Source organism: Orbicella franksi, chromosome 7 (genome assembly GCF_964199315.1).
Source record: "Orbicella franksi chromosome 7, jaOrbFran1.1, whole genome shotgun sequence".
Lineage (NCBI taxonomy): Eukaryota > Metazoa > Cnidaria > Anthozoa > Scleractinia > Merulinidae > Orbicella > Orbicella franksi.
The window spans coordinates 7,522,701-7,542,727 of NC_138151.1; the positions used below are offsets into that span (position 1 = coordinate 7,522,701).

The 20,027-nt window shown below is 40.0% G+C and overlaps 1 protein-coding gene across 5 annotated transcripts in view; it reads left to right on the forward strand.

Annotated features, from left to right (window-relative positions):
- LOC145493301 (DNA-dependent ATPase/E3 ubiquitin-protein ligase HLTF-like) overlaps positions 1 to 19,948 on the forward strand; it is a 21,447-nt gene extending 1,499 nt beyond the window's left edge. The window contains exons 2-16 of one of the 5 annotated variants that reach the window (XM_081472734.1): positions 457 to 685; positions 2,625 to 2,696; positions 3,691 to 3,999; positions 4,537 to 4,808; positions 5,741 to 6,021; positions 6,653 to 6,772; positions 7,218 to 7,363; positions 8,109 to 8,252; positions 9,171 to 9,439; positions 12,895 to 13,074; positions 14,934 to 15,058; positions 15,777 to 16,078; positions 16,845 to 17,138; positions 17,922 to 18,002; positions 18,580 to 19,948. In XM_081472734.1, coding sequence (XP_081328860.1) covers positions 457 to 685; positions 2,625 to 2,696; positions 3,691 to 3,999; positions 4,537 to 4,808; positions 5,741 to 6,021; positions 6,653 to 6,772; positions 7,218 to 7,363; positions 8,109 to 8,252; positions 9,171 to 9,439; positions 12,895 to 13,074; positions 14,934 to 15,058; positions 15,777 to 16,078; positions 16,845 to 17,138; positions 17,922 to 18,002; positions 18,580 to 18,729 — 2,974 coding nt within the window. In that variant the 3' untranslated portion in view covers positions 18,730 to 19,948. The remainder of the gene's footprint in view (positions 1 to 456; positions 686 to 2,624; positions 2,697 to 3,690; positions 4,000 to 4,536; positions 4,809 to 5,740; positions 6,022 to 6,652; positions 6,773 to 7,217; positions 7,364 to 8,108; positions 8,253 to 9,170; positions 9,440 to 12,894; positions 13,075 to 14,933; positions 15,059 to 15,776; positions 16,079 to 16,844; positions 17,139 to 17,921; positions 18,003 to 18,579) is intronic. The other 4 variants (XM_081472736.1, XM_081472738.1, XM_081472735.1 and 1 more) reach the window with 4 other exon arrangements.
- The last annotated feature ends 79 nt before the right edge of the window (positions 19,949 to 20,027 follow it).

Genomic DNA, 20,027 nt, shown 5'->3' on the forward strand with positions numbered 1-20,027 from the left:
TGTACACAGACGACAGCATTTCTCAGGCTCCAGCGAAAGTCGTACCCAAGAACACTGAGACTCATGGGGTGCTTTCCATTATGCGAGACTGCCTGGACAGATACCAGTGGGACTAACCAAGGAAATGTTGAAATGATATGTTGTGTTCAAATGGGACCAACCAAGAGAAAAGACACTTATCATTTTCCATTCATTTCCCCAATCCTCCACATAGGAAGAAGTGTAACAAACCAGTTTGTCAAAATGGAATGGCAAATTTGGATCTGACAGGTCCGAACTGAAACTGACCTCTCCATTTGACTTTGGATGGTAATTTCTGGAATGTTTGCTCAGATAATGGAAACTCCGAAAGGACCCATGTTGATAAGATCGTAAACCAGGTTCTTATATAATATGAGCCATTCACAGATATTGTCAGATGACTGCAATCTTATTTAAACACCTTTTTCTCCATAGTGTTGTTCCATTTGGAAAAAATAACATCTATACCATGCCTTGTGATATAACATTTTGGGGTAGGCTGGAAAATGAACAAGAAGTTCTTCAGAGGATGCGTCGGCATGGGTACATTTTGAGAACATTTAGGGAGCCAATTCCACAAAAAAGTGGTGCATCTGGACCTAATAACTTGCGCTCAGTGATGGGTCTTGGTAGACCTCCTTCTGTTAGGATTTCATATGATAAGGTATATAATGGATTATGGACAATTTTTTTTAGATCAAGATGACTGGATATTGATGAAGTTCTTTTTGTTATATTGGCATCTTTATGAACTCGGGCATTAAGTCAAGGTCCTTAAACACGTAAAAACAAATCACTCAAAGGCCAATATCTATCCATCTCTGACAAATTAAGTTTGATCAATGGAATTATCCATATGGCATAAAGGTTTTCTTGTAGAGCTCAGCAAGTTATCTTAAGCGGGCATGATAGCTGTATCTTTACCTCTTGGATAGCCAATTACAGTACATGACTTGGTTCATTTAATCTGTTTGTATGGCTATGTACTATGCTGTAGATGTACATTGAATAATGAAATATTTCAGTGTACATATCTTAAGACATTTAGGTTTTAATGGTCAAATAGATTGTGCCTTCATTCTTGTTCCAGGTGGTTTTTGGTTTACACCGATTTTAGAGCTTCACTTGCCCAAACTTGCCTGGCTACCATTTCACAATTGCCTTTTACTGTTATATTGGTTGGGATTACCAAGCCTGCAAAATGTTTTTGTCTATAGGCAGGTCATTTGTCAGGACAAGGACCAGTTTTGATCTGACAAAAAGCCAGTCTGGTCGGACAAAAAAAATTGTTTGTCGTCAGAAATTAAAAAGAGACATTTGAGACATTTTGGTATTTTAGTGTAGACACTTCGCCAAAATATTGGTTGTAAATTCGAAAAGCTTATAAGTCAACTGGGTGTAAAATCGCTACTAGCACCAGCAAGTGGGACCTTTACATTACTTCTGGTATAATTTTACCTGTTGAAAATTGACAAATTTACAAATGTTTATACCCCTAGTCACACAAGCGTTTCCAACGTAACAAGTTTCCCAAGATGTCTAAGGAAAACGGGAAAAGCGATGAAACAATCTCCCGCGTGGACATTCAGAGACTTGAAAATTGGCTGAAATGAATTCTTCAACTCTTTCTGAAAGCAAGTTTCCTCTGGATGTTTTTGGGGTCAATTGAATAAAAAATTTGCATTATTATTTAAAATGTGGAATTGGAGGTGGTCGTGACTATAAAGCGTGACCAATATGTACATTCACGCTTTTCACAAAAACATATCTGTGGTACGGAAACTACATTTCAACCACACTGACAGACGTAAAAAAAACTATAAACTATAACTATAAACTGATTTTTGATCATACGGACTAGAAAAACATTTGATTACGTTTTAGAGGTTTTAAAGTTTTTGAAAGCGATTGCATTCAGATAAACGAAACGTGAATATTTGGGCTGTGTATCAATTTCCATACTATTATAATCGGGTCAATGTATTACGACTGAAAATTAATTCCACAACACTTGGTAGCAACAAACAACGAGTAATTACATAAGACCAGTTTTTAGTAGTTTTTCAGATGAACGTAATTCAGACTAAATGGGGCTTCACGATCTTTCACAACGCCACCGCAAAATGCGTAAATTAACATGTAGGGATAGTGGGACTGATGTGATGTGTTTACAATTCGACATAATTATAATATTTGAGACGACGCACTGCACGTGATAAAATTCTTAGAATTGGAATAACAACAAAACCGACAACAAAGCTTTTTTGCGTAGTATTTTGTGGCAGTATAACAAAATAACTTGTTCCATATTCGGCCACAAATTTCCAGTTAAAATATTTTTCATTTTAGCAGAAATGCCCGGTCAGTGTCCGACCAGGCTAAGCTTTTACCTGTCAAAACCTCAAATTTTAGTGGAGAATTGTCCGATGACCAACTGTTATTTGCAGGCTTGGATTACTGCACATTAGATTTCCTTTCATCTACTAAGATAAGGTGAAAGCCATTATATTTACTCTCTGGAAAGGAGAGCAAGACTTGTAGTACTTTTCACAGTGTATCTTTTTGGGTGACTGGATTAACACAATAGCTATGGTCTCTTTTAGATGACAATGGAGTTGGACAAGCTATTTGAGAAACTTGGGCAGAACAAGATGGCAACTATTGAACCTGCTGAGGTTTGTGAATCAGACTGGAAGAATTCTTATTGTAATTCATTATTAATGCATCAAGTATTAGTCAGAGTGGTTTTCACTTGAGTGTTGAAAATAATTTGCTTTGGTTTTGCAGTACTTAACACTAAGCAATCGGCTTAAGACTCATACTACTTTGTCATCAATCCAGAAGTAACAATGACTCACTGGCACATGCTGTAAAAAAAAAAAAATGCACTTCACATCAACTACATGATTGTGTTTCCTCTTGAGTGATGATTGCTTCACTGGATTGTCTGTGCCCTTTGTGACTGGCCACAATGATAACTTTGGTTTTGGTTAAATGATGACACTTAATTGAAACCACTCTACAATGTGCAAAGAAAGTCATGTCCGATAACTTGGGGCTAGTGGATTTTGCTGTCAGGCTAGTGAATTCTCAGTGTCATCACTTGCTTGATGGGCATGTCAAGTTTCTTGGGAAAATGTTTTGATGAAATTGAATCATGAGATACTGTAAGAGATGAATTTTGGGGAAGCTTGTGAGAACAATTTGCTTCATAGTTGCTATGCTATGCTTCATAGTTGCAGCTTGCCCCCAAAAAACCCAATTTTATTTTTTGTGCCCTGCTCTTGATTATAGACTGAGATATCTATATCTATTATAGGCATCACTCAGAACCTTGTCTTTCATACTGTAGTGTACCACGTCTCACAAGGATGTCTTGTATGTACATGCCATTGGGTACTGACCATATGATAATATTCATTATATTAAAAAAATACTTAGTCAGGGGTTTCATTTAATACGTTTTCAGCAAGAGGGCAACTGTTTTTCACAGGCGGGCAAAACTTTTTGAACTGACTTCTTTATACAGTCATGTAAGAAAAACTTTCCTGTAGATGGTCAAACCAGACAGGCAAATTATCATCCTCACAGCCAGTCAATTTGTTCGGTGCCCAGCCCTTAATGAAACCCCTGCAAAATATAACTAACAGCTGCTGAATTTCCTTTTAGGCCATAAAAACTGTGCTATTCCCCCATCAGAAGCAAGCTCTTGCCTGGATGATCGCAAGGGAAAACTCAAAAGAACTTCCACCATTTTGGAAAGATGAAACCATCAACGGCAGGAAAGGATACTTCAACTCAGCTACCAATTTTGCAACAACTACACGACCTAGTTGTGTGCTTGGAGGGGTTCTTGCTGACGATATGGGCCTTGGAAAGACACTGGAAGTTATTTCACTCATTGTTACAAATTTCTACAGTGGAAAGTCATTGGTTACTCTGGCAGATAGGAAAACTCAAATAACAAATGTATCAAAGGTTATTACAGTAGCATCTAATTGAACTATTTGTGTGGCATTTATTCTGAAATATAGGCACAGTAGACATCTCCAGATCGAGCAGTCTGGGTTCGAGCCCTGGTTGGGGACATCGTGTTGTGCTCTTGGGCAATAATAGATACTTTACTCTCTTCACCCAGGTGTGCAAATGGGTACTGGCATATTTAATGCTGGGCGTGACCCTACGATAGACTAACATCCCATCCAGGGAGGATTTCTGAAATACACCTAGTCGCTTCATGTTACTAAAACCAAGATAAGTTCTGACCTGACTGGCCACTTGGTTTGTATGCAGACTTTACTTTTTTACTAATGGTACTTAAAATTTTATATGATACCATTTTGGATCATTCTTTGATCTGAGCTGTTCTCTTATCATGCTCTCACTTTAAATTTTGTTCCAATGGAGTACAGATCATGCATAACCCCTTTAACACACTGTCTCAGAGTTACAACTGTATTCCATTGCCTTGAGAAATTATGAAAGATTGAAATGTTATGCCTTCCTTTCTTGTAGCAGAGGACTAAGCGATCAAGACGTACAAACCAAAGAACTAAACAAAGCCAAAGAAAAAAGGAGGACTTCTTGAATGATGATGAATATGTGATTATCTGGATTGATGATGAGGATGAAAATGAATCAGATGACGACAATGACGAAGAAGAAGATGAAGAATTTTCTGGTGATGTATCATTTAATATGACTGGAAAAGAGGATCCAAACTTCAGTCCTGACATAGATTCCATCAAGAAGGCTGCAGCCTCTCAACGTGTCAGAAGATCCTCAAGGTGATGTTAATTTATAATTATTATTATATAGACTCAGATACACATTTTACTGGAAAATACACCACTCATAAAATTCATAGGAAAGCACATCCAGGACTGAGGTGGTGTATTTTCCATATCCTCACTAGTTAAGATATTGATCACTTCACTGATATCATGTTTGACCCTTAAAGTGCCCATATGATTAAATTCTTGATATCAATTTTGGTACATTTTTGTACACAATAGGTCTTTCCTAGCTATCTTGCCAAATTTCAATCTACAGTATTATCAACATTAGAACCCGTGTCTTTTGGACCTTTATTTCTGAAAATTTATGGCCACCAATAATTTTCCTTGTTCCAAGTCTTGGTTGAGAATTTGAGAAAATGAAGTCATTTTCTCAAAAATACTGCATGGTTTGAAATTATAATGACAATTAGTGTATTAAATTGCATGAATATGAGAGCAAAGTTAATTTGTTATTCTTTATGCGAATTGCAGTACTAATTGTTAATTATAATTTCCACCCGTGTGGTATTTTTGAGGAACATAATGTTCTCAAATTCTCACCCAAGACTTGGACATGTAAAATTAATGGTGGCCGTAAATTCTCGGAAATAAGGGTCCAAAAAGCGTGAGTTTTAATGTTCATAATAGATCGAAATTTGGTAAGATATCTAGGAAAGACCAATTGCCTCTGATTATGTGCCCAGATAAGGGCACGAAAGGGATTGTGTGAGTTCGTGCCAGCAAGCCAAGTGTGTTAAATGAAAAAAAAAAACCACCCTAGCTTAACTTATCTTTGTTGAAAAATGATTTTCTCAGAAAGTGTCCAAATGAAGGAGTTGGTAAACTTACATTGTAGGTGGAACTGCGTCAGCTTGTCAGTAAATTTCTTTGATGATGTGGTACTGATCAGAAATCTTTTTTTCCTATACATTTTTGTACAGGTCAACCAAGAGACCAGTGCGGTATATTGAAGCTGAAGTGCTTCGTGAAGAAGATGGCAGTGATACTGAATTGGTTGCTAAGGATAGTGACAATGACACAGACAAGGTCATAGATCCTTGTCCAACCAAGAAAGCCAAAGTTTCAAAGAGGGCAGCACTGGTGGAAGATAATGAATCCACCAGTACTAATGTCAAAGAACATAAGAGCATGAAGCCTAAAACAGCTAAAAAGGAGTCCAAGGAGAAGAGGAAAAGCAAGAAGAAGAAGAAAGAGGAAATAGGTGGGTTGTTAAAAGAAAAATATGTACATATTGATTGTTATATGCTCCAACTGAAAAACTTTATTTGCCTGATTAGATGAAATGTTATCATTATCAGATCATTATGTCATACCTTAACATTACAATGCTCTAGATAAGTGAAACTATGTTTACCCCTAGGGAAACAATGTTTTGTCATCAATGAACTTTTGACTCGCATGTGATCAGGTCGTGCCTTTTGAGGCTTGATTGTGTAAATTTGTATGAATGCTGTATTGGATGAACACATTTTGTTGTCCTGTTTGTCAGGGCTTTATAATAGTTTTAAATTTGAATGTAGAACTTAACCTCAAAACCTTGAGGACTTATCTACTAAAGTTGATCTTAGGATCAAGTCAGGGCTCAAAGAAAGTGCCATCCAGTCACCTGGGACAAGTATATTTTCCTTTTGGGCAAGTGATGTTTTATTCTTAGTTGCCTGGTGGGCAAGGGATCAGGCAAGTCATCTGCCAACTAAATCATTAAGAGAGCAAACTTAGACTTGCCCAGGGCAAGCAAAGTTTGAGAGCTACTTGTCCCAAGGGCAAGCTGGAATTCAAGTGTTGGTTTTAGATGTAGCTTGACTTTGCATTTTTAAAATGTTGTGTAACAGGTAAACATGAGCCAAGTTCAGTCATTAATGTGGATCTAACTGATGATGGTCCAACTGCCAAACCTCCCTTACCTTGTCTCCCTAAAGATGATGTTGCTAAGGAGCTACCTGTACCAGCAGGTTTGTGCACGTTTGACATAATTCACTTGTGACATGTTGCTGACTTCTCAACTTACTAATCCGTATTTTTACTTGATTGCCATGTACATTTTACTAATGAATCAGGTGGTGTATTAAGAAAATATTCATGACCACTAGATGACTTTTGCTGCTCTGTGACTTTTTGGAAAAATCTTTATTATGACTGCTTGAGTCTGAATTTTTCAGTATAGCTTCTAAAAACCGCTTTCATTGAGAAGTTTTTTCAGTTTTCAGAGTAGTTCATGTTTCCAACAAACAGCAAGTGGTTTTAAAGACTGTGAACGGTGCCTCTTTTCCCTTAATTTCCACACAAATACTTAAAATACAATGATTATTTTTTTTACTTTTTGCCTGTTCATGAACTAAAAAAGGAAAAGACCTTGATACTACATGTAATTCTTGCATCTTCTTTTTCCTATTTTAGCTTCAAGTGCAGGTAGTGCTGTTGCAGAGTGCCCAGCTGTGCCACATGTTACATTGCCTCCCCAGTCAAGCAGAGAAAGGACTGCTCATCTTGGACCAAGACCAACTTTGGTCATCTGCCCACTGTCTGTTCTAAGTAACTGGCAGGTACATATTAAATCAATTATGTTTACCTAACATGATAGGCATGCAATACACACAGATAGTACAGTTTGTAGTATTCCAAGTTACCACATACTCTCATACATGTACGTTGCAGCCTTATGATACTGAGTCATTTACCTACATGAAGTAGCACCACAAGCAAGCTGTGTATGCAAGCAGTGGGTTTGTAGTTGCACAGGGCTCGAAAAAATAAAATTGTCTGAATTGCAGCTTGGCCTTTGGACAAGCATCTTTCGAGTTTTGCTTGCCCTGGGCAAGTATAACTTACTTAGTGGCAGACGAGTTGCCAGAGACCTTTCCCATTGGGTAAGTGAGAATGAAACTTTAGTCACTTGCTCCGAAAGAAAATCTACCTGTCCTGGACAACCAGATGGCACTTTTTTCAAGCCCTGTTGTAGCTCTTTGCACAAGTTACTAGGTGGCAATGGAAGGTAAGACTACCAATGAACTATCAGTGCTCTGAGTCTTGACCGTCCAGCTTGATGAGTTTAGCTTGTATGCAGAGATGCCTAGTTTCCTTGTTGTGGACTCTTCTGTTGAGTCTGTGTAGAGGCCATGATTGCTTACATTTCTGAAACATTAGGCATTCATTGCCATTTTGAATCTACCTCACTTGCTTCCTCCCCCCCCCCCCTCCCCCCGTTGAAAAGTATGTGAATGTAGCTTTCCTTGTTGTTCGTTTCTTCCTTCCTCTTGCAAGACTAATACAAACATTTTTAATCCACAGGATCAGTTTGATGCTCACGTTCATGATGGCCTGTTGAATGTTTACACCTATTATGGCTCTGAGCGTACAAAGGACCAAAACTTGCTGGCTGAACAGGATGTTGTTCTAACCACTTACCAGACATTGTCTTCTGAATTCTCCAAGGTATGTTACGCTGTGCACTTACAAAAAGAATTCAAAATGACACATCCAAAAAAAGTAGAATCGTTCTTTATTTTTGATGAAGGTGACATGTCTTCACTTCCCTAGTAGCCCAGAACTCCTGTGGGAGGATTCCTATGTGAAAAGGTCAGGGATTCTGGTTGTCTCGCTTAGGGGTGTAAATCTTTGATTTTGATCCCACTCAAATAGGGTGTTTGGGAGGAGACACCACTACTTTAGGTCGGCAAGGTATCTTCTAGGGTTTCACTCGCAGAAATAGTAAAAACAAGCTGGTGTCTTTTGGCGTCAAATAAAGCTTGAGCCACGCCCAGATTGGTCTCCTTTACGGGCTTAATTCAAAGATTCCAACGAGCACCCTCAACCTTTTCACATGGGAGTCCCCCCCTACCCCCCTACCCCAAGGCCAGAACTGCAGCTGTTAATTCAGTTCTTACTGGATGAAGCAATAAGAAGTTTGCTATTTCCCTTGCATAGGATGCTATGCCATAACTGGTTTCCTCCCAGTCTTTAGTTTCTGCAACAACGATTCGATTTGTACCCCTGAGTGCTTATGAGAAGTACAGTAGAGCAACGTGTCTTCAGGTTACTTAGCAGAGAAAAGTGAGGGTTTTTACTTTGAGTCAGTAAAGTTCAGGGAAGTTGAAACTTTAGCAGCACTGATTTGGTTTGGAAATCGCTTTTATTCTATATACTATGTCATTTTAATTTATACTCGCTTGTTCAGGGCGAACTTACTTTTACTAGGGAAATGTTAGGCCGAACTTTTGAAACTGTTCCCTGTGGCTTTCTCTGAGGTACGACCATGTATGAATTGCCAGGGACGAAGGTTCTCGCAAGTGCTATGGTAACTCCTTGACTACCACCGCTTTTCTTATACCACGGTACTTCATTCTTCTACAGGGAAAATCTCCTCTTGCAAATACCCAATGGCTAAGAGTCGTCCTTGACGAAGGCCACGTGATCAGGAATCCTAATGCCATGATGTCCAAAGCTGTCCATGCACTGAAATCTGAACGGAGATGGGTGGTGACAGGCACGCCGATCCAGAACTCCATGAAGGACATGTTCTCTATCATAAGCTTTTTAAAACTGGAGCCGTTCACTGATAGGCAGTGGTGGAGAAGAACAATGGAACGACCGATCAGTGAAGGTGATCAGGGTGCGCTCAGGTATGGGAAAATTATTTCAGTCTGGAAGATATTGCGTAGGGGCGGATGCAGGAATTCCTGAAAGGGGGGAGGGGTTGTACACCTTAAGAGCAGCTTCGCCTAAATATCAACTAGACTTGGAAATAGCGAAAAAATCGAATTTCTTCAAACTCGCCCAGAATGAAGCCCTACGGGCACTGGTTACAAAAATATTGTTTTAAGTTCGATAAATAAAAAATTATTTTTCTGCGCAATTTTTTCGTTTGGATGCCCCAAATCGTCCAAAATCCATCGAAAATGAGCGGCATATTCAGAGGCTCGTAAACTCAAAAGTAAAAATCTTCATAACAAACTGATTGCACGTTGTATTTGTACTTCCTTTCTTGTATATTTAGAGCTAAACAGATCGCGATTTGATTAGAACTAAAATATTTCACGATTTTTCTAAATTAACGACCCACGACAGCTAAACGAGAGGTCTACATTTAGCCTATTTTCAAATGCTAAAAAGGCGTTCTGGTACACGGCTTTTCCCAAAACGACTAGTTTGGTCAGAAAGAGCATTGTTTCTTCTTCAAATTGGTGAAATAAAATTTTTGGGTAAATAAAATCGCGAGCGCTGAGATAGCGAACTAAATGCAGCACCTCTTCCTGAAAACGTGACCTTTGACCCAAGCGTAACGAAACCGAATACTGCAAGAAAACCCGGAAGAAAAGCAAAAGCTTCGTTATTTTGAAAAATTTTCTGGTGATATCTCTCCGAAACCATTATTGTAAGAAACTATTTCCAGATATGAAATCTTACAGGGTCAAAGAAGGAGCTAAAGGGCGCATTTCAAGGGCTTTGTTTGCTGAGAATTGAAGTCAATGACCGTTAACGAATTCCAGTGAAATTTGCGAACTTGAAGTATGTTAGCCGATACTTGCCTGAATATTTATACTGATTTATAGAAGAGTCGTCTTCTTGGGTTAACCTTCAAAAGAATCTGGATCCACATTTGGAAACAAATGTTTAATGTTCCTTGACCTGCCCACTGCTATAAATTCCATGCACATGCCGACCGCATGTTTGTCGTAAAACTAACTGAACTCCACTGACAGTTTCCATAGGCAACCCCAAAATAAACAATCCCGCAAAATGTAAAGTGCAATTGGCTGTCTTTGGGAACAGTTAGAAGCTAGAATCAAGTTCCATTGCCTTTAAAAAGTGCTTGATTTTACTTCGTTCAGTCAGTAGTTACTGTCACGTTCGAATACTGTGTATCAGACACGCCAAAACACTGCAGACCGTGCAGACTGAGTAAGTTTCCCATACAAAGTCTTTTACGCGTTTGTCTATTGAATCAAAAGTCACATACTGCGCTTGTGCTGCCTGTGGATAAATGACAAACTGTCAGATATATTGAACACCATTTTGTAACTAGCGCCAAAAAATGAGTCAAAATTAAAGGCCCAAATAAGTCTGCACGGTCTGCAGTATTTTGGCGTGACCGATTCGCGGTATTCGAACGTGACAGTAAGAAATACTGCGTGAACAAAGTCGACGCAGACAAATAACTGAAATCAAGCACTTTTTAAAGGTAATGGATCTTGACTCTAGCTTCTAACTGTTCCCAAAGACAGCCAATTTCACTTTACATTTTGCTGGATTGTTTATTTTGGGGTTGCCTATGAAAACTGTCAGTGGAGTTCAGTTAGTTTTACGACAAACATGCGGTCGGCATGTGCATGGAATTTATAGAAGCGGGCAGGTCACGGAACATTAACCATTTCTTCTTTTAGAGGTTTCCAAAGCTGGATCCGGCATCTTTTGAAGGCTAATCCAAGAAGACGATTCTGCTATAAATATAAATATTCAGGTAAGTATCGGCTAACATACTTCAAGTTCGCAAATTTCACTGGAATTCGTTAACGGTCATTGACTTCAATTCTCAGCAAACAAAGTTATTGTGTCAAAATGCGTCCTTTAGCTCCTTCTTTGACCCTGTAAGATTTCATATCTGGAAATAGTTTCTTACAATAATGGTTTCGGAGAGAAATCACCAGAAAATGTTTCAAAATAACGAAGCGTTTGCTTTTCTTCCGAGTTTTCTTGCAGTATTCGGTTTCGTTACGCTTGGGTCAAAGGTCACGTTTTCAGGAAGAAGTGCTGCATTTAGTTCGCTATCTCAGCGCTCACGATTTTATTTACCCAAAAATTTTATTTCACCAATTTGAAGAAGAAACAATGCTCTTTCTGACCAAACTAGTCGTTTTGGGAAAAGCCGTGTACCAGAACGCCTTTTTAGCATTTGAAAATAGGCTAAATGTAGACCTCTTGTTAAGCTGTCTTGGGTTGGTAACTTTGAAAATTCGTCAAATATTTTAGTTCTAATCAAATCGCGATCTGTTTAGCTCTAAATATACAAGAAAGGAAGTACAAATACAACGTGTAATCAGTTTGTTATGAAGATTTTTACTTTTGAGTTTACGAACCTCTAAATATGCCGCTCATTTTCGATGGATTTTGGACGATTTGGGGCATCGAACGAAAAAATTGCGTAAAAATTTTTTTTTTTGATTCATCGAACTTAAAACAATATTTTTGTAACCAGTGCCCGTAGGGCTTCATTCTGGGCGAGTTTGAAGAAATTCGATTTTTTCGCTATTTCCAAGTCTAGTTGATATTTAGGCGAAGCTGCTCTTAATAGCTTTCCACGCCATTGAATGCATGGCGAGCACCGCTGGCACAAGATTCTAGGGGGTCCGGGGCCTTGCCACCCCAGAATATTTTTCTATTTACCCTCTAAAACGCCATTTGTAGTATTCCTGACACTTGAAAAACGTTTGTGAAGGTATGAGTTTGGAGGTTACCTTATTTCTCATCCAGAAAACCAAATACAATAATGCAGTCGCGAAATACACATGACCGTTTCCTTTCTTATTTTATTATCTTTATGAAGAGTCAAAGAAATAGCAAAAAAAAAAATGCTGCTCAAAGGGGGGATGCAACCCCTTCAACCCCTCCTTTGGATCTGCCCCTGTTGCGAGGAATGGTTTATTGGCTTTTGACCTGGTGTTTTACCGTTACACTATGTGTCAAGTCTTCTTTCCCGTGTCAAAGATTTTCTTCAAATCGAAGGAACCTGAGAGTTTTTCTTGCAAAGTTTAGAGAATTTTCCCATGGCTTTAATTTTGTGAAACCAAAGCTGAAGTTGTCGCATCTCAGTGGCCAGTCCCAACGCAGATAATAAACGCAATGAGCCAGTGCACGAAGCAAAAACATGCAACCGGTTCTTAGCGCGGAAAAACGCTTGTGTAAGTCAATTCACGATTGGTTACTTTTTTGTTGGTTACCGTTAGAGACGCTAGCAAGAGCTTTTTGACAAGAGCTCACTCGGCTCAAACGGGAGCACAAAATTACGTTTAATGGAAGAATATTTCAAACCACTAGATAGTATTAACAGGTAATGCAACGGTGTGCCATTTCCTTGTAGTCGTTTGCAGTTACTAATGGGAAGTATTGCAATGAGGCGTACCAAGACACAACAAGTGGATGGTAAACCACTGGTGGAATTACCGGATAGACAGATTTATGTGCAGCCTGTTGAGCTGTCCCTTGAAGAGAGGAAGCTGTACGACTCCATGGCTAAAGAGGGAAAACTTGTCATTGGCAAGTAAGTTGCTGTCGTGTTGTTTTGTGTTTTTGTTTTATGTTGGGCTACCTTTTACGAAGAGAAAGCTGCACAACTCCACGGCAAAACAGGAAACACTTGCCAAGCTTTTAGCCTGGATATGTGCTTAGGACAGATATTTCCTGGGCAGTGAGCAGAAAAGAATCCATTGTAGTGATCTTTTATATATCTTGGATTTAGACATTGTATTATCCTTCATAGCGCTGTTACAGCCTTGCCTAGTTCCTGTACGGCTTTCTCCCAGGTCTTCACGCTCAAATAATTTCAGTGACCTATCCAAGACGAACGGCAGGGAGTTCACGCGGTTTCACCTCTGACCACGTGACCCAGAAAAACGATTGACCGAGGCGAAATTTCGAGGCCTAAGAACTAGGCAAGTGACAGCTACTTAAGGTGGCTGGTACCAGTTTTGTCGCGCGGGGAGTAGATCACCATCGTGCGTCACGCGTGAGTAACACGCACGATAGAGGCGCGAGATTTAAAACCCGAAAGACCAGACAAATATGGCGGCGCGCGGCTTTTTTCGCGCAAGGTCACTTTTGTAGTGTTGGAGACGAAATTCGCATGTAAAGGAGGCTTTACCTGCTAGAACAACTTTAGTCAAGTCTGTGTATTTAAGAAAAATTGTTTCGGGAATTCAATGTTTCCCAAATTTCAAAGGCAACTCGATCGATCGTGACAGCCACCGGGAGCGTATAAAGGACTCGCAAAACATAGCAAATCTACCAAGAGTTGGTGAAAAAATCCTACAGAGTAAGCCTAGGAGGTCGTCTTTAACGACAACTACAACTGTAAATGTTTTAGCAGCAAACAAAACAAAACGCCTGTTCGGAGCCCGCTCGCCCGCGCGGGAACACGAAGCAGTCAGCGGTAGTCAAAATAGCTCATGAGCAACGCTAATCTAATAAAGTCTGGATTTTTGAATGCGCGTCTACGCGCGTGGGAATAACGGAACTCGCGAAGGCTTTTACATGAAAACAAGCCCGGTGACCCCTTCTTTTTATTGTTTAATATAATATTATTATTGAGAGGAAACGTCAGAAAAAAAAATTTAAAAAATCTACGGAAGGAAATTTACACTTTGTACAAATTGTCGTTTTTCCAAGTTTACAAGAAATCGGCTCCGTAAAATTATTTTAAAATTGTTGTGTATTTGCATTTTCAGATGCCAAAAGTTATTGTTTAATAAAAACTCGTGGTCACCGGGTTGATTTGTTTAGTTATTAGTGACATAAGCGAAAAATCAGGTCTGGAAAATACTTTTGGAATGTTGCCATGGTAACTGCTGACGACAAAATAACAGCTGTGTTAGGTCAAGTATAAATTATATAATCCAAACCTACAAAAATATTACAGTGGTTCTGGTCTGCCTTTTTGTTCTATTCTTACAAAGTTATGAGACGTCAAAAACCTGAAAACTGGTACGAGCCACCTTAAATGCAGACCTTCTTAAGGTCATTTCCAACTCAAAAGTCACCTTTTTCAAAGGTCAACTTGTACGACCTCGACATCTATTGGAACAGAAACCTTGACGTTTTAGAGAGTAATAGGTGTTCTTGGAGGGAATCAAAACAGAGTTTAGTAAGAAAATTGCGAGAACCAGTTGAAAGAGAAATTCCACTACTGCGATGATATTAATATCTAGACAATTTCCGAGTTTCCTTTTGCCTCTGTATCAAAACGAGTCTTCATATAGAACCACTCATTCATATGAAAATGAGTTCCCCCTACTGGCTCTTTTTCATACTAATCAAACTCATTTTTATATGAAGTGTTTTGCACAAGGACTCGTTTTGAAACAGAGGCACAAGGTAACTGAGCATATACGTCCTTTTTTTCAGATATTTCAAGACTGGCAACATTCTTCATAATTACGCCGATGTCTTGGCAATTCTGATGCGGCTCAGACAGCTGTGTTGTCATCCTAAGCTCTGTGCAGCAGCGTCAGCCTTGTCTTCAGCTGAAAGTAAATGTTGTGTAAACGTAAATACTTCTCTTAGAACGGTAATCACTGAGATTAAAGTTCAAACGCCAACACAAGGTTTGCCTTAAAGGAGCTCAGTCACGGTATTTTGAGTTATTTTGGCCACACGCAAAATTACCTTTAAATTGAAGGAAACTTGAAAATAGAAGTTTTTAAGATAGAAAAACGGTAAAGAGTTATATAATAGTAAACCATAAAGGAACAAGGATGAGAAGATTAACATGGACTACAAACGACAAACTTGAAAAATGTAGGCTACACCTTTCAACATGGGCAAATCTTGACGAAGCTCCTTTAAAGCTGTCGTCAGTCAAGGTTTTGAAGGATTCAGAGTTTAAGTTTTGGCACATAGGATATCATTGGCGCGTCAAAAGTAGGCAAGCTGGTGTAATGTTTAGTGCAGTATACTCCGGATAGAGCAGTCCGGGTTCGAGACCTGGCCAGGGCCATAGTGTATTTTCATCGACGCTTCCTCTCACAGTGCTTCTCTCTTTACCCAAAGAAAGAGAAAGGCAGTAATACTGTATTGTGTTTAAACTTCGATTCACTAGTATAGGACGGCAGGGCAGCGTGGATCTTGAGAAGTTTGCCAGTGGAACGTGGCTTATAGGATAGAATATCATTACAGCATTGTCTATTTTTATTACAGTATGTGAAATTCTGTATTCATAGTTCCATTCTGGTTTGACACATTTTAAAGGCTGTTCTACCCCAGAAGAACTCCGTCAGAAGCTTGTATCTACCCTTGTCACCCTTCTGAGTTCAGGAGTGGACGAGGAGTGCCCTGTTTGCCTGGATTCGCTCTCTGTCCCAGTGATAACGCACTGCGCTCACGTGTTCTGCCGGAGGTGCATAGAGGATGTGATCAAGACGTCGGAGGGGAACCCTCGCTGCCCTCTTTGTCGTGGCTGCATCAGTATGGATGTGTTGGTAGAGGTACCCCCTGACGCAGAGGATGTGGATGAAGGCGATGGATCTGCAGAATGGCACTCCAGTTCAAAGGTAACGACCCTTCGACGATTAACAACATCTCCATTGCAAACAGGATCAGCCATTCACTTGGAAGAAGCTTTATTACATAAGGTTCATTTTTCTCCTAGACTTTGGCCTAAATTTTTGACTTCGTCACGGTTGTTTGAAGTCCAGATCAATCTCAATCTCAGTCTTGTTCTAATTTTATTAAATCTAAATCTTGTTCTTAATTCGTTAATTATCCTCTCTTCAGCGTTTTATATCCGGCTAAGTTCGCAAAGTGAAACCCAAGCCTAACAGCGGTCAATGTCTACATCTCCTGTTATATAAACTATGAAACAACTGAATAGCAGTTTGTCCTGCTGCTGTTTGTCTAAGCTTCCATGATTGCCAAGGTCCGTATGTGGCAAAAAATAACCTCTTGCTAACCGAGCGCGACGGCCGTACTGGGGAATATTGGCACGAGGTCGTGACAGCACGGCACGCGAGGTTCGTACAAAAACGACCGAGGGCTAATATTCCCCAGAACGACTCGAGCTAGCCAGGTTAGTTAGTGGTTTACAATATGGCACTCGGGTTATGGCTGTTTATTGAATTTGTGGCTTTCAGAAACAAAGAAAATACACGGCTCATGACCGTTTCCATAGAAACTGTCCGTATAGCAAAATCCCAACCAAGAAAGAACCATTCAGGACACTCAGATTTACCCCGGCCAAGGCTACCTTACCATGTAATCAGTAAATAAGATTATTTTCCTTCTTGCGCCAATATTCCTTGGGCGCTTGTTGTCTTTCAGGTTGATACGTTGATGTCTCTCTTGACCAAGCTCAGAAGTGAAGATCCCTTAGTAAAATGCCTGATCATCTCGCAGTTCACGTCCATGCTGAACATTGTTGAAACACCATTGAAAGCGGAAGGCTTCAATTTTGTGCGATTGGATGGCAAGATGACTCAGAGGAAGCGTGCTGAAGTGATAGAATTGTTTGATGAGCGCGGACCGGATTCTCCCACTGTCATGTTACTCTCACTGAAAGCAGGAGGAGTCGGACTGAATCTTACAGCGGCTTCCAGAGTGTTCCTCCTTGATCCTGTAAGTTGAAACAATCGTATGACCTTTGCAGTTTTATCGTAGAAAGTAAAGAGCAACTTTAGCTTTTCGAGGGCTCCTCCAACCTCCCTAAGCATCTTCTAACTCTTGGCGATTCTCCTCCCGACTAGGTTGAAATCACTTACTCCCCTATGTAAGCTGTCTCGTTGTATGTCGTTCCAAACGATATTTGAGCAGTTTTCAGTGGTCTGGAAATCATGGTTCTTTGATTTTGACTTGGTCATTAAGTACTCCAGTTTTTAGGGTTATCACGGGAATGCAATGGCCAGTTTCCCCTGTGAGACGCGCCTGCAGGGAATCATGGTAGTTGTATTCTTTAAAACAAATATCCAGTCCAACTGGAGATGATGAATACAACTATGTTTTCCCGCGCTTTGCCTCAGCTTCATGTAGTTACTTCGAGTTTTGATTGGTTCATTGGATTGTCTGCGTCCGTTGTCATTGGCTAGAGTGATTGCTTAGGCTTTGGTTTTGCGGCACTCAATTGAAAACCGCCCTATTGTTCGGTACGATATGAAGTGTGCTTTACTGGTTCTGTTTCGCAATTGGCCAGGTCTGAAAAACGGCCATGCAAAGCGGCGTAGTATGGTCTGTGTTCAAAATAAAAATTGAAGAACGGAGGGGGAGAGGGTACACCCCCACCAAAATGTCCCAGAGCTCTTCCCACCAATTCCTCTCGGCTTTGAGAGAGAAGTTTTCCACCACCTGAATCTTGGCCAAATTCTGTGGCTCGTTTTCTAGCAGTTACATCTTTATGTCCTGCAGGCGTGGAATCCTGCAGCTGAGGAACAGTGTTTTGACAGATGTCACAGACTGGGGCAGACCAAGAATGTTATCGTAACCAAGGTGAGTCACTCAGTGGCTTCCTACAGAGTAATACAGTACAGTCACGAACTGCGTTCACACTAGCATCGAAACATACTTAGAAAAACAAAACATGTTTAAACGGAACAAGTTTCTCCTAAACATGTACATTGTTCACATTACGTCTCCGGTTCAATCTCGTTTAATACCTTGGTACTGCACTTACAAACTGTCAAATCGGTTTTGTGATAAGTTTTTTGGCGTTGTTATCCCAATGTTTTACCGTTACTTCGTACGTCCTATTTGCTGTCACTTGATGCTGTCTTTCTTGGCCAGCCCATATTTCAGCCAAACATTTGTTTCATTGTAGCCCGGGTGTAGTATATTTCGACCTGTCTCCTCCGGTTTGGGTCGCTACCTCTAACGTGCGTCGTTTGATCGAAGTCGAAACTACCTCGTGAGATATCGGACGCATTACAAGGCTGGTGGTCACCGCCGTCATCAGTAGAGTCATCAAACTGTTCGTTCGTTCGTTCGTTCGTTCGTTCGGTCGGTCGGTCGGACCTAACCAACCAACCAACCGTCTTTTCTAATTAAACTATGCATTTATTTCCTCTAGTTTGTTGTGAAAGATTCAGTGGAAGAGCGCATGCTTGAACTTCAGAAGAAGAAGAGAGAATTGACGGCAGGTGCGTTCAAGACCAAGTCATCAGCTGAAGAAAGACGACAACAAAGAATTCAAGATGTCAAAACTCTCATGGACTTCTAGCTGAAGAACTGTTTCGCCAAAACCCTCCATTTTGGTCGGCGAAACAAAAAAGCTTCTCTAATTCAACTCGTTGAGCCCATGGTATTTTGTATTTTCTTATTGCACAAAAAGAATGGTAAAGTTTTGGTTATTGCGATTTACCAAAACAATTTACGCTCTCAGGTGACTGTTAATTTTTGTTTCCTTTGGAAGAGAAGTTGGTAGGGGGTGGCCTGGGGCTGATTTCGTAAAGAATTCTGTTTTTACCCGAGCTCCTCTGCTAAAATAATTTGTCGTTTTCTGGTTCGTTATTTATCTACGAAGAATGTTTTGAGAAATCAAATCTATAGCTCGTTTGAAAGTTGGTGTCGTTTTACTTTTAATTTCAAGACTAGTTGCCGTTGCGTTTGGTAGGCGTACCACAAAAGTTCCTGTTAAGCAAAAAAGAGAAAAGAATCAACATTATTGAAAAGTTTCATGAAAGCCTAAGATGCAAATATCACAATTAGTTATAACTTTTTTCAAATTTCATATATGACAGATCAGATTTAGGAAAGGCTAAATATTAATTCCAGGATTTTAACATTTGCCAAAGTTTGCTTCTGTAAACGAAATAAAAAGCAAAAATAATAAATAAAACACAAAAATAAATAGTCAAGCCTTTTTCTCTTTTTTTAAGACTGAGTTAGTTTCCAATATGATATTTTTCACAGGTTGGGGTGATTAACCCCATACAACTCCCAGCATGGAGACCCATGGGATGTACATTAGCATGCCTCTCACCCTACCTATGAGGGTTTTCAATCCCGCATCCCGCCACTATTTTACTCAATCCCGCCATCCCGCTCCACTCAAAATGTATATCCCGATCCCGCCTCATTAGAGTTGCAGTTGTCCGCGTAACGTTCAATTTTCATGTTTTCCATCCCGTTTCCTGCTTTTACTTTTAAAACTACCCCGCATATCACCTGTCGAAATAAGCAATTGAATCCCACCCCGCCAAAGTATTTTTCGACCGCTTCCCGCCTCCTTTTACTTTCATCCGGCCAGCATTCTGCCACACCAGGAACCTGGCTTCTGACCTGGTTAAGCCTTTTCAGCATTTGGAGAGAAGGAACTTTTCGTTGTAGTTATTGTAGAGTTCAGCGAACTACCGATGTAAACATATAAAAAAAACTCTGAGGCGGACCAAGTACTTCATAAAACCGGAGTTTATCCCGGTTTCTGTAGCTAGCCGAGTGCACTTTATCCGCGCGCAGTGGAGGCTCTGGACTGTCGTTGATCGTTAGAGCCTGGGAATGAGGCAGAGTTTTACTAAG